This window comes from Peromyscus maniculatus, chromosome 5 (genome assembly GCF_049852395.1).
Source record: "Peromyscus maniculatus bairdii isolate BWxNUB_F1_BW_parent chromosome 5, HU_Pman_BW_mat_3.1, whole genome shotgun sequence".
NCBI classification, from domain to species: Eukaryota; Metazoa; Chordata; class Mammalia; order Rodentia; family Cricetidae; genus Peromyscus; species Peromyscus maniculatus.
In genome coordinates this window covers 79847410-79862184 of record NC_134856.1, presented here as the reverse complement: position 1 = coordinate 79862184, position 14775 = coordinate 79847410, and the positions used below count along the sequence as shown (strand labels likewise).

The 14775-nt window shown below is 46.1% G+C and overlaps 1 protein-coding gene and 1 long non-coding RNA gene across 6 annotated transcripts in view; one reads left to right on the top strand and one right to left on the bottom strand.

Moving 5' to 3' along the window:
• Fam107b (family with sequence similarity 107 member B) overlaps window positions 1-9700 on the bottom strand; it is a 70005-nt gene extending 60305 nt beyond the window's left edge. The window contains exon 1 of one of the 5 annotated variants that reach the window (XM_006985911.4): window positions 9522-9700. Coding sequence is in view for 1 of the 5 variants with exons in the window: in XM_076572724.1 (XP_076428839.1) it covers window positions 8628-8677 (50 nt within the window). In the remaining 4 variants the exon portion in view is untranslated. Of the gene's footprint in view, window positions 1-8627; window positions 9325-9394 lie in introns of those variants that run through there. The other 4 variants (XM_006985912.4, XM_076572727.1, XM_076572725.1 and 1 more) reach the window with 4 other exon arrangements.
• Window positions 9113-14297, top strand: LOC121829521 (uncharacterized). Its single transcript, XR_013051455.1, has 2 exons — window positions 9113-9500; window positions 13226-14297. It is a non-coding gene; the product is annotated as an uncharacterized LOC121829521 (long non-coding RNA).
• The last annotated feature ends 478 nt before the right edge of the window (window positions 14298-14775 follow it).

The window sequence follows — 14775 nt, the reverse complement described above, 5'->3', positions numbered from 1 at the left end:
GAAAGCGAAAAGTCAGCTCTTGGAGCAGAGGAGTCAGATCTGAAGTGAACAGGAGGCTGGACGTTGAGAGAACGGGAGACAAGCGAGGCCAAAAGGCTACTTAGACTTTCACATCTTAAACAAGGCTCCACTCTACCACCTCTGCCTCCGGAGTTGGGCAGGATCTGATTTCTGTATTTTTTCACCAACGTCAGTGTGTAGCACCACACCCACTCATCTCTTTTAAGAGGAAAACAAAACAAACAAACAAAAAACCGGTAGACTCTTGGCAATTCAAACAAGATAAGTCAAAGGAAAAATTTTTTTAATTAAATTTGTTTTTTTTTTCTTCTTAAAATGTAGTATTCTAAAAAGAAATGCAGGGTTTTAGTTGTGACTTTGAACTAGTAAACTAGATTATATGGTAAAATCCTAAAAGATGGAAAACATACTACCTTTGAAAAGCTGGTGTAACAATGCTACACTTTCATCCTTAGGAACTTAGAAAGAGGTGGAACTAGCAAAGAGTCTTACCGGAAACCAAGAGTGAAATCTAGGCGTAAAATGTGCCCTTATTCCAAACAGCTCCCTGTTGTACAACAGTCCCAGCTCATGGGTGCTTACCCCAGATAAACACATGTGACCAGCCCTTACCAAGCTACTGGTGTGACTGAGTTGTTGAAAATATCTTCCACAATTTAGAATATTTGTGATATATAAGGAATCCTCCTGCAACACAGGATATGAAATCTTCTAATAGGAATGTTACATAGATGGAAAAAAATCTGTTCAAATATGCAATTGGCACAAAGAGGAGAAAATACATTAATATCTAATGCAATTACATAATCATCTTTAAAAATGTATGATGCCTAATTAAATTCCGTCCAGTAATAGTTAAGTCATAAGTAGCCTCAGGGTACTTCATACAAAAATGTATTTCTGGTAAACACCACATTGAAAACATAGCTCAAGCATGCAAGCTCTGGCTAATGGCATAATTATGTGCTTTTAATCTAGTGCCACTCTGATGCTATGCCTAAGAAAATTACCCCAAGAAAGGACCACTTTAAGATTCCATAATCTCCATATGGTAAAGCCAAACTGAAAATTTAGGACAAACATTGTTCTTAAAGCTACAACTTCAGATTTATCTGCAAGCCTGTTTCTCTACTGGAAATCTCAGCCCTCCCTGAAGTTAAAATGTGCAAACTTTAAACACGGGGTCAGAGGAGCTCATCGACACAGTGAAGAGGCAGTTCTAGAAGGTCAAAGCCGAAACTCGATCTTAGCTTTATCACCCTGGGCAAGCTTTTTAGTGTCTCAGCACTCTAGACTCCTCCTTGGTCAAGCACTAAGCACACAACCACCCTCATGGAATCTCCTAGAAGATCACAAAAGACAGCAATATTAACAGAGTCCTGCACTGGAGAACACTATGATTTTTACTAATGCCATCTTAAGGTACATCCCAATGATGCTTTTCCCATCAGCAAAGAGTACATCGTTCTAAGAAAGGCCAAGAATGCCCCTTAAAAGCATATGAATCAGGAAGCCAGGTAGTGGTGGTGCACTCCTTTAACCCCAGCACTCTGGAGGCAGAAGTAGGTAGACTAGTCTCTGAGTTCAAGGCCAACCTGGTCTACACAGGGAGTTTCAGGACAGCCAGAGCTACATAAACCCTATCTTAAAAAAGACAAAAACCGAACAAACAAAATGGTATATGAATTACAAAACAATGAATGAATCTCAAAAGCTTTATGTAGCTGAACAAAGCCAACCTCATAGCTATACTGTATGACTCCATTTGTCCAAAATTCCTGAAAAACGAAACTCTGGAGACTCTGAGCTGCAGTCGCCTAAGGCTGAGGTGGGAATGGGAACTGACTGTAAAATCTCAAACCAAACTGGGATGATGGCTGCGAAGCCTACAAATTATGAAAAACTATGAACAGTATGTTGATAATAGGTGAATTCGATGAAATGTAAATTATACTTCAACAAAGTATACTGTAAAAACAAAGAACATAACAAAGGTGTATGGAAAAAAAATGACACATTTCCAAAGTGCTCCCATGAAACTTGACACCCATCTGCCGTCATCATTCAGCTATAGACAGAACGGAGCAAAAATGAGCTGAGAAGCACTGGTTCAGTTGGATTCTATCCCAACTCCTAGCCTCTTCCCGGGCAACATCTCAGCTTCTCTAATCCTTGGCTTCCTCATCTGTGATACAAGAATAAAGCAATTTCAGAGACCACAGTGTATTATAAAGATAATTCTCAGCCAGTCATTCTCTTCTAGTAAATGACATCATCATTCACCTGGTGGCTTGGGTCTCATAATTAGATCTCCTTCATGATTCTTTCACTAGCCAGTATCAATCCAAATCATTGGCAGGTCGCTGTGGCCCGTCTTCATAATATACCATCCAGCTACTTCTCACCAACTCCATACAGTCACTGGAGCCCCTCAAGGATACAGTTGAGCATCTACTTCCACTGACCTTCCTGCGTCTATGTTGGATCCTCGGAAGCCACCACTACCCTCTACAGCCAGAGAGAAAGACAGAAAACAGGCCATCTCTTCCACCCCTGCTCAGGATGCACCCATGGCTTCTGTATCAGCCAGTTTCCTCATCACGGGACCTCATCTCAAACCCTTCCTCTTGCCTGCCCACCTGGCTCCATCCACATTAGCCTTCTTGTGGTTCCTTCTACATCAAGCTCCCATGGACTCCAGGCCCTTTACTCTACCCAGACAAACTGGAGTGTGTTACAGACTTGTTCCCTTTGTTCAAAACTCAAAATAGGACCCTAGCCCTATTAAAAGCATTACTTCCTCTCCAGCAGGTTGCAGCCCCTAACTAGACTTGTTCCCTTGGCAGCACAGCTGTATAGCTCATCTGTATTTATTTACTGTCTATCGGCCATTAGCACACTAACTCCAAACAAGTGGGACTTCAATCTGTTCTATCCCTAGACGCTAGTCTGCAATATGGACTGGCACACACCAGAGTTCATTAATGCTGAATGAACAAATTTCATAAAGCATTTAGTATTAGGTCTACTACATAGGACACTACTAAAGACTGTTAGGCCGGGCGGTGGTGGTGCACGCCTTTAATCCCAGCACTCGGGAGGCAGAGCCAGGTGGATCTCTGTGAGTTCGAGGCCAGCCTGGGCTACCAAGTGAGTTCCAGGAAAGGCGCAAAGCTACACAAGAGACACCCTGTCTCGAAAACCAAATAAATAAATAAATAAATAAATAAATAAATAAATAAATAAATAAATAAATAAATAAAGACTGTTAGTTGGTAGTAATCATATTGTCAGTATTTGCATTTGGTGCTATTGTTGTATTTTACAGATAAGAATATAGGATCCTTAACAGCCCACATCAAACTTTATGATGTTTCCACTTCCTTAAGCACAGAATAACTGAACTGGGCCTCTCACAGCAGGACCTACAGGAAGTGCAGAGCATTTTCCTCACCATTCCAGTCCTATCTCCTTACACCATCTCCTAAGGAATGACTCATGTTCCGAGCCCCCTGGGGCGTGCTCTATAGCAGTAGTTGATAGTCACAAGGGGCATCAACAGGTATAAGACATGAAGGTAACAGTGAGAGGTGGGTTAGTGGAACGATCTCCACTTCCGGAGGAGGAAGCTGAGCAGCTTGTCTCAGACATGCACTAATTTATGGTGAGCTGGGCTGCAGTCGAGGCTTCTCTCTTTCAAGCACACTGTATTACTCTGTGCAACCACAGAGGAAAAAGAAAGGAAGAAAGAGGGAGAGAGGAAGGGAAACGGAAACGCAGTTGTCACAGCTGCACCTATTTCAAATGACATCAACTTTTCCAGGGAAGAACATTATACATCTACATAGAGATCTCCACAGTGACATTCTTAACTTTGTCCAGGACACAGGAATTTTCCTGTCTCTATCTTGGACACTCATAAACAACCTGTGCTCACTTGAGCTGTGGAGTTTTATGCTATGAGTATGCAAGTCTTATAAACTCATTAGCATCCATCAGGCTCAGACACCTTAAAATCCTGACGTTTCACTTCCACTCTCAGAGGGTATACACTCATGAATATCGATGTCAGAGTCCCACAGCCCTCTCTTACACACCTCATTATGACACTTCGGGAAGAATGCCAAAACCTGAGTCCAAGAATAGAATACAACATGGAATTTCTAATATCACAACCAGGTTATCTTTAAAACTCTCCAGGGAATATGATGAGAGGAGATGCCAGATGAAGAAAGGGGCAGAGTCCTCACCCTCTCCAAGCACACCTAGGCCAGCATGTGACACACGGCCTTACTAAAACTCTCAGTCACAAGGCTGTGGGTGAAATGCGGGTTCCAATCCCTAGCCCATTTTAATTGGGCTGTTTCACTACTGAGTGCTGGAAGTCTTGACAGATTAGGAGATGAGCCCTCTTTAGCTAATGGCTGGCAAATCATTACTAATTCTGTAGCTGCCCTTTCTCTCTGCTCACAGCCTCCTTTGCTGTGCTGAGGCGTTCGCTTCGATGGGATTTCCATTTACTTTTGAGTTCTTTGCTATGTTCTGTGTATCACATCTGTGAAATCATCTCTAAAGCCAATGTTAGGAGAGTTTCCTGTTTTCTTCTAGAAGCTTTGTGGAAACACCTAAAATATCGACCAACGGTTTTGGACAAATGTGGTATATACTTACAATAGATGCTATTTGGCCTTACAAGGATGGGAATTCTACAGTATACTACAACCTTAATGAACCCTGAAGGTGTCACGCTGAGTGAAGACAGTCGGTTGCAGAGGGGCCAGTGCTGCATGGCGGCATTTCTGTGAAGTCTCTAAGAGTCAAGTTCACAGACTCAAAGGGAAGGATGATGGTTGAAAGAGCCGAGGAGAGAAATGGGGACTTTCCAGCCGACAGCCATAAAGTTTCAGTCAAGCAATCAGCTCTAGACTGCAGCAGTTCAGGGCCCAGCCTGTGGTCAGCAGTGACGTACATGACCCAGGTGTCCTCCTGTCTGCCTCCCCGGACACTGGCCCTGAATTTTTACATGGGTGCTGGGGATCTGAACTCAGGGTCTCATGTTGGTGCAGGAAGCACGTGATGAACTAAGCTCTCTCTCTCTCTCTCTCTCTCTCTCTCTCTCTCTCTCTCTCTCTCTCTCTCTCTCAGTGCTCTATAATGAAAATGTTAAGTGTGTTTTTAAAAGGCCATCAAACTGTAACCTGTATTCTACCTTGTGATAGAGAAGACTTAATAATTCCCTCTAGCTACCTCTAAGGAAGCTTACAGAGGGCTCAGCAAATTCCCTAACTAAAGCTCTCTGTGTGTCTCCTGACTGGCAAGGGCTTAATCAGCAGCAGCCCAAGGCATGAGGATTGAGGAGTTCCTCCTTAATCCCCGCAGCATGCTCTACCAGCCCTCCATGCCTGAGAGTGTGGAGTGAACATTACTGTCATCAATACCAACTCCCATCTCCCTCATGACCTCACACAAGTGTGTCATACACACACACACACACACACACACACACACACACACACACACACACACACCACTACACACCACTACAGAGGGCAGATCAACTACAGGCCCAGCTTTACACCTGTACATATTCCACTTTGAGTGACATCTTTGGTAGAGCTACCCCGCGTTCCTCTGATGTAAACACAGTCCTCCTGACACTATCCCCTCTTCCTTCCTGCATCCCACGCGAGTTTGGGAATACTCTGAAGACAGTCTCTCACTGTTTTCCCACAAGCTCCTCTAGCCACCTCTTCATCGGTAATCGAATTTCCAGAAAAGGGGGAGGAAACACAGCTGTAGTCGGCTGATCTCTGGGTAACACCAGTATTCATTTCTCAGAATCTCTGCAGGTCAGGACACCATGTCACTCTAACTGGCTTCCAGGGCTGCTGGCCCTGAGGTTTACCTTCAGTGAGGATGATGAAAACATGCTGTGGCGTCTCTCAGTCATTCCTCAATTCTACACTAGAGACTGTCCTAACATCCCAGTCAAACTCGAGACGAAACACAGCACCCCTCCTGTTAGTTCAGCTAGCCCCCCCGTCAGCAGGCCCTGGGCAACTCATACTCTCTCAGCTCCATGTGTCCGCCTGCCACATCAGACTTTACACAGTTAGAAACTCAACCCCCATCCTGCCCTGTGGTTTTTAATCATTCTTTCTAGAACAGCTTAAATCAAAAAGTGCTCGTTTCTATTTACAACCCTGCAAGCAACAGCCACTAAACAATGTGGGGGTCACTTGGTACAACTCTTAAAACATCCCCCTTGCCTCCCCCGCTACAAAGGCCGCGTTGGCCTTGTTAACGACAATAAACTCTGTGCCCGGCCCCGAGCACCTATGCAGAGCTTCTGCAGCGACCTCAGGACAGTCCCCATCGACTTACCATGTCTAAGTGGTAACCCAGGCCAGCTTCCCAAATAACTGTATTTCTCTCACGGCTGAAGCACAGAACCCGTGATGCTGGGTGGATAAAAGCAAGCATCCATTCCTTTAAGTGCATTCCCACAAGTCCTCGGGGTGAGGAAAAGTTCAGATGGAAAAGACCCAGCACTTGTCCACAGGAAGGAAAAGAGAAAATAATAATAGATGGCTTCGAGCAGGAAAAGCAAGAACAGGCAAAGATTAGACCCAAGGAAATGGGACGTTCTCATGGGACCATGCCAAAGTTAGATATAGCTGTGGATGCATACATAGACCTTCACTCCCGCTCAGTGTGGAGCCAGTGAGCCCCAACGCTGCCTAATTTCCCCCCAGCACTTTTTCTAGACTCAGCACATATTTCTAGAAATATGAATTTCCACAAATGTCTGAAAATCCAGATCTCACTGAACAAACTCCCAAGTCTGGTTTCTGAAAACATTCTTACACACTGAATTCTAGAAGGATGGGGCATTTAGACACTAACAACCATAACTAAGCCACAGTCCTCACCTGTGCCCCGCTTTTGGTGAGAAGAGCTGTCTTCTACCCCTCAATCAGCACAGAGAAAATCAGTAAAGACACTTCCTACCTTTACTTGTGCATTTTAAACAAATGCACAAGTAAAGCATCTGGCTTCCTACAGGTCAGGAACACAATTTCTCTGAGCATGTCTCTCAAGTACAAAACAAGTCTTTTAACCACTTCAGGAATGGACTCTCCAGCCCTGATACTGGACACTCCAACTGGCTCTCGTCCTGCATGGTAACAGAACAGAACTTCCAAACTCTGACTTGAGGTCCAAGTTGGTTGTTGTTCTCACTGTCCACAGCTCCATGGAGGGATGGAAAATAAGAGCTGGGCATGCTGCGATTTCCTCCTGGACTTTCTTTGGATTCTATTGTGTAGTGAAGTGCCATGACTAGGAAACACCACAGATCACGACAGAGACATAACATTCTGCCCTCCATCCAGGGGTCACTACAACCCTGCAACTACTCCAAGTGTGCATGCAGGTTAAGGAACCCCAAAGTACAGATGCAGACTCCAAACGGGAGGAAGAGCAACAAAACCATGTACCTGAGAGCACACAGCCACAACTTCCTCCTTATGATGTCTCCAGGCTTCAAAAACTATTGCATCATCTCCTCAGCACCCTGCTTCTAAAGGGCTATCTCAAAGGCTTCTTTCTACTTTGCATATTAAAGAATTCAAAGATCAAAATTTTTACAAGGGGAAAATAAAAGTAATGACAAACACATCCATGTATTTGGCCAAATATGTAACTGAGTGACTTTTTAGACACTCAAAACCCCTCACTGCACAGTGGAAACTTATTTTACTTTCTTGACTCAAACTCTGTCTGAAGCACGTGTGGATGCATCTGGAAAGCCACGGCTATTCTTTCTACAAAGGAGCTCTTTCCATTATGCATTTCTCATGAATCTCAGAATATTTTTAAAGTGAGAAGATTTATTTGCTTTTTAAACAGAGTCAGTCCATGCTACTCCTGAAATTCAAAGTATATACACATACCTATGTATATGCATATATATGTATATTCCATGAATCCTTTTGATGCGCTCTCTCCAGTAAAGTGCAGAACAAATTACTTTTCCTTCATCGTCCCTCTCCCTTATGTATAAGTGGTTACTGGCAAGGCTCTGAGAAAATATATTCCAAAACAAGTTGTTGGTCTAATCCTCTGGGAAAATGGCAAAGGAATATTGCAAAGTTATCATTATTAAATGTCATACTTTAGACAAATGCCAAGGTTAGGAATTAGTAATGTATTCATTTAGTCTCTCTCTCTCTCTCTCTCTATACACACACACACCACACTTCCCTACCATGAATGAAGCAAGCATGCCTTCATCCTCAGGGTATGTTTGGGTGATGGCCACACGAATGACCTTCTCTCTCTCTCTCTCTCTCTCTCTCTCTCTCTCTCTCTCTCTCTCTCTGTGTGTGTGTGTGTGTGTGTGTGTGTGTGTGTGTGTGTGTGTTTTGAAATTTTCACAAATATACACATTATATAATTGGAAGTGTAAAGCCTGAAACTACAAACACTAAGAAATCTTTGCTAGACGGGTACTGGCACCTCTGACCGGATTTAAAGCAACTTTAACAGCTAACATTTCCAAATGACAGAGGGGTGGCCATGCCTAGAAAAAGTCAGCGGCCTACCTGTTAGCAAGGAGGCTCAAATTCAGAAGGTCAAGTCTAACATGCCCCATCCTGTTCTTCTGTTAGCCCCTTCAACGTCACACCCATTCTCAACAAGTAACTTCGCTTAGCCGTCCTGGACAAAATTTTTTCTGAGAAGGGACTGGTATGGTTGGTGTCTGCACTTCATCCTCTCAACTGGAGCCCTCTAAATTTCAAAGAGAGCTGGGACGCTTCACTTCCCGCACACATGTCAAAACTTGGCTCTAAAGCATCAGATTACCTCCCAGTCATCCAGAACTGTTGAAGGAGGCAATCACAGAACCCAAACAAAATATAGGGACTCTTAGTGCGTAGACATCAGCCAACCTCCTGGGGTTACAGGACTCAAAGAGGCACAGCAGAGTCCGACACAGAAAAGTTACTTGCCGAAAGGAAACGGTTGTCACCACCACCTTTCTCAGTAGCACGACCCCGCCTTTGTCTGCCCGGCAGGGGCTGGCGTCGGGCCGCTGACCCCATCCAGCCGCCGGGGCAGGCGAGGCTGGCATCTGGCCGCGGGCAGCGCAGCCGCTGCAGCCAGGGTCTCGGGGGTCTGGGTCTGCAGGGCCGAGGAGACAACAATGAGCCGAGCAGCAGCCCGGATTCCCCGCCTCTCCAGGGGCCCCTCCGCCCCAGCGCCCCTCGATCGGGGCCGCCGCCCGGGCCCTGCACCCTCGACCTGCCCAGGCGGCGCGGGCCATCCGGCTCCCGGCCGCCCGCTTGCGCCCGAGGGACCGCGAACCCACCCCGCGCTGCTGGCCAACGTCAGGGTCCCCCCGGGCCGGGGTCAGGCAGGCGTCGCTGTGTCCCCGCGGGCGGCCGCCTCGCAAGCCCCTCGTCTTTGTGTGCGAAGTAAGTGTGGGGCCAGCCTACCTCGCACAAAGGCGCGCGGCTCCCCGGCGCGCTCCGCCGCTTGCGGTGGTAGCCGGTACCTTGGCCGCCGAGGTGGCGAGAGGGCGGTTCCGACGGCGGTTGCAACGCCCGACTCTGAAGCCCGTCCGGCTCCGGGCGGCTCTCACAACCCGCGGCCCCGCGCGTCAGAATTAAGTGGCGGGGCGGGGCAGGGGTGGGGCGGGGCCGCTGAGTCATCTCCAGGCCACGCCCCACGCTCCAGGCCACGCCCCCCGAGCTTTCGGCTCCGGTTGGCCCCTAGTGGGCGGAGATGAGTGCTCTGGGTCCCTGGGTCAGGTGGCAGGGGCCTCTGTAGTTTGCTTTCCTTTGGTTCACTCGGGGACCCAGGAAAGAAGATCAGGAAGGTAGAAGGGAGAATTGTCACCTGCCGAACGGAAGGTGACAGATGCAAGTTCACTGGGTCCACATTTTAAAATTCATTGCGCACCGGCTTGTGTATGCGCTCTCTCATCTTTCTGTCTCTGTATATGTGTGCCTTTTTTGTCTCTCTCTGTGTCTCCTCTGTCTCTTGCTCTGTCTGTCTCTGCCCCTCTGTCTGTCTTTCTGTCTCTGTCTTTTCTCTTTGTCTCGTTGTCTTTGTGTCTCTCTGTATCTCTGTGTATCTCTGTCTTTGTCTCTCTCTGTTCCCTCCTTTCTGTGTTCTCTCTATTCTCTCTATCTCTCTGTGTCTCTCAGTCTCAGTCTCTGTCTGTCTGTCTCTCTCCAGACAGTTGAATTCCTGCCAAATATTTTTGGAAGAAAACTCAAAAGGAGTTTGTTTTACTTACACAAACTCACAGCCAACTGAAGGCTCAGAACCCATGACCCGGGTTTCCCTCCCCACCCTCATGAAAGGGCAGTTGGAGGCTTAATTCAATGAAGGACTGATTCTGGTCTTTTTTTAAAAACCCTCTCTAATTTTCATTCTCTGGCTCTCTTACATCGAGATGTTTCTCTGGCCAATCCAAAGGTTCTAACATTGCCATGTACCTGAGTCACAGCAGATGCAAAAGCAGGACCTGTCTCGGGGGGGGGGGGGGGGGGGGGGGGGGGGGGGCAAATAAGGCCAGCAGGTTGATGGTTCTACACCAAAAGCTTTTTAATTTCCTTTGCAAAGATGACTAAGGGTTTATTTATTAGGAAACGTTTCTGACACAAAGAGCTTAGGTCATAGTCACACAGAAAAATGCTCTCGATGGATTTCAGTGAGCAAATTGCTCATTCCAAAGGTATCTGTCCTATACAGTGTCCTCAGCCAGCTTCCAGCCATCCTCCCTACACGGAAGCCTGCTAAGCAATAGACTCACTTACCCCAGATTTACACTCTTCATATTAGTCTGAAATATGACATGTAATCATGATAACTTTGCAATCTTTATTTGCTACTTCCACATAGAGTTAAACCAACAACTTGTTTTAGAATTTATATAATATAATTATATATATTATATACATTATTATATATTAGAGCCTTCCCAGTCTGAGCAGCGTTCTGCTTGCCCTTCACTCATCTTCTGCTGCCATTGCCCCTCACCCCTGCCTTGCATGGTCTTTCGTCTCTCCATAATGGCTCCCTAGTCACCACCAGAACTTGGGATCCAGCCTAAATTCCTACTCCTCCCCACCCTGATGTCAACTCTTAAGTTCTGACTAAAACGGCTAGCTACCCCTTTCCCCCTTCACCTGTAGCTCCACACTTGCCTCTGGGCTCTGTTGCCACAGTATGATGGGGTGTCTTAACCAGTCCTGGCCACCATCGTCACAGTGTCCCACCTGCTTTCCGGGTGAACTTTTCAGTACACACTGCTCAGTTGCTGCTGCTGCTAAAATCTCTATTGCTTTAGCTGCTTTTCTGGCCACTTCGACAGAACACCTGCTGGCAACAAGGGAAGGAGGGACTACTTCAGCTCACAAGTCTAAGTCCTTCCTGGTGGCTGGTGTATCTGATGGTAACTCCTTACATCATGACCAAGGGCAGAAAAGAGTGAGAGTAGAGCCATGTGCCAGTTAACATTTTTAAAGCCCACCACTAGTGATGACGCTGACAAGCACACCCCGAAGATTCCATAGCCCTCAAAATACCACCACTGGCTGTAGGCCACACGGCAAGCATGGACCTGGAAGGGACATGATAGACTCAATGTCCAATGTGTAACAGGTTCCCAATTGCTGCTACGAGGTGAAGTTCAAGCTGCTTAGAGCAGTGTTCCAGAGGACAGCATCCTCCCCTGAAATCTGGACCATGCCTGCATGCTCTCCCTACATCCCCTAAGCACTTAGGACTTTGCTGCATGGCCCTGCTCTGTGACTGTTGACACCAGACGTCATGGTGAGTAGGTCACCTCATACGTTCTCCCACACGCTTCTGCCTCTGCCTGGTATACCTCTACCCACTCCCAGATCCAAAAGCCTCCCTGAGTCTAAGGCTCCTCTGAAAAGCCTTCCTGATCTGCACTAATTGAATGGGTTCATTCTTCCCATCTGTAATGAGCTCAGCCTTGTAATTACCACACTGCATTGCTAATATGCATTCCCTGAGCACATTTTGTGCTTGACGTATATATATTTATCCATACATCCTCAGGCGTAATTTAGCATGTGTCCTATAAGAAGTGCTAGGGTCTAGATTCTATACTCCCCACAACATCACAGATTGAAATCCTGACCACTCTCACCCCAGTAGAGCTATGTTTGGCGATAAGCCCTGTATAGAGGTAATCAAGTTAAATTAGATCATAAGGTGACTATATGTTAGTTACTTGTCCTGTTGCCAAAACAAAAGACCTGAAAGAAGCAACTTAGGAAGAACAGACATATAGTTCAAGGAGATCATTACAGGAAAGGCACGTGACAGGACTGTCGGGTGGCTCACACTGTTCCAGCCAGCAGAGGTGAGTGCTGGTGCTCAACCTCTTCCTCCTTCTCATGTAGTCCCAGACCACAGCCAGTGGAGAGTGCCACCCATGTTTAGGGTGGGGTGTCCCACTTCAGTTAACCTAGTCTTTGTAATAGCCTCACAGATTTACCCAAAGGCTTGTGTCTGGTAATTCTAGACCCCACCAAGCTGGCAATCAATATTAACCAGCACAATGACCTTACAGGAAGGAAAGTGACAGTCCCACCCCCAAAACACATGAGGACACACACGGACACACACACACACACACACACACACACACACACACACACACACATACGAAGACACAGACAGAAAGCAACATCTAGAAACCAGAACAAGAAACCTTACTAGAAAACAACCTTTCCTGGCATCTTGACCCTTACATTCCAGCCTCCAAAATGGCATCAAAATAAAATAAAGGGTCTTACTTATACCTTTGCAATCTGTGGTGTTCTTTTATGGCAGCCTGACCAGGTGATATAAAAAGCATGACTTTGAGTCTCACTTTGGGAAAACCCTACCCTACCAGTGTGCTTGACTTGACCCTCCAAGGCAGACTGGACAAACTTCCACAGTGCCAACCATTGAGCAGAGTGTCTGAATGTGTTAAGTGACCACACAGCTTTTCCCTTCCCTGCCCTCTCAAAGAAATGGAAACATACGGTTTGTTCTGCTGTCTGAGATAGATGCCTTCAGAGCCTTCCCTGTGGTATCGGGTCCCACATTTCTTTTAACACAAAAACAAATAAGAAAGAGAGCAAATATTTACTTTGAATTTTTTTTTCAGTTGACAGCAGATAGTATGAAATCCACTTTTGGAAGCTAAATGTCTCACAACCCTGGGGAACCAGAGGATTCTGATCCAGGCAAGCTCAACTAAGTCAACTTAAGTTTTCCCTGGAGCCATTGTGGGTAGACCCTGGAAATAAGAGCTTTAAAATTAGTAGCATTCATGTTCATACCTTTATAACATCTGTCACAGCGCCTGTCCCACAGCTGATGCGTGACTGGTAGTTGTTGAGCAGCTAAACCTGGTACTTCTGAGAACAGCTAGAAGTCCCAGTACCCTCAGGTGATTCCGCACTCCACGATGAGTCCAAACATGGACAGGACTCTGGGAATGTCATGGAAACCAAGGACCTACGAGCACACTGAGCTGCACGATGGCTTTCGTTTCTGGTTGACTCGGTTCTTTATCAGGTCATGGTAGGCCTTGGCAGGCGGGCTATCACCAAATAGAGCACCAGAGAAAAGCTCCTCTAACATGCATTCTGAGTCACTCAGCCCACCACGGTGACAGATTCTATAGTCTCACATTACTGGAAAACATATGTAGTCATTTTCCAACTTCGAGCACTCATCCAAAAGGGAACTTGTGAACCTGGCATTAGTCTCATGCGTTTGCTGTGATGGGAAGGGGGAACTTTAAAAGGGATTCCTAAAGAAAACTGGAGAACGAAGTGAGCGTTTGGAGCATAAACTAGAGAAAACAGTCCATTTGGATCAAGACATGCTGTTTTTGTCCTTTGGCAGTTTCCTTATACGTCATCTTGCAAACCATCCTAACCATCATCCGAGAGGGTTCTGAAGGCACAAGGCAAGCATAAACATTCCCTGAAAGAATCCTGACATATGTGTTCTTTTGTGCCTTAAATCTTCACTGTGTCTCCTACATGTGAGTCAATAATTCATTCAAAAAAGCATAGTTTTTCATTTTGAAATCATATGTTGAAGCCATGACTTTTATCCATATCAGGTTCTAATGTCTACATCCATTACCTAATACATTAGAATGATTATGTCCAAACTTAGTGTCTTCAAATAAATAATTTTCTCATGGTGCGGTGGTAGTGTAGACAAGTCTCAGCTGAGACATCTCGATTCTGTCCATGTAGCTTCCATTTGGCTCTGTCAGTTGGAGGTCGGCCAGGGGCTGACTTGTCCTGAGTACCCTCCAAGTCCAAAGCTGACTAACCCTGTCAGCTTGGACACTTCAGACCTCGTTCACATGGCCCTCAGCATGGCGTTTTAACTCATCACTGGTGGCAGACTCTCTCTTCTCATACTACTTTGAAATATACATAGTAATTCCAAGCTAGTCTCTAGTCATAGACACCTTCGGGTAGCAAACAAGTCCATGCAATCTGAAGGAAGCAATTCCTCAGCTGAGGACCCCTCTTCTCAGGTGACTCTAGCTTGTGTCAAGTTGACAAAGACTAACCAGCACAACAGTGGAGGGTAAAGCCGGGCGGTGGTGGCGCACGCCTTTAGTCCCAGAAATCCGGAGGCAGAGCCAGGCGGACCTCTGTGAGTTCGAGGCCAGCCTGGTCTACAGAG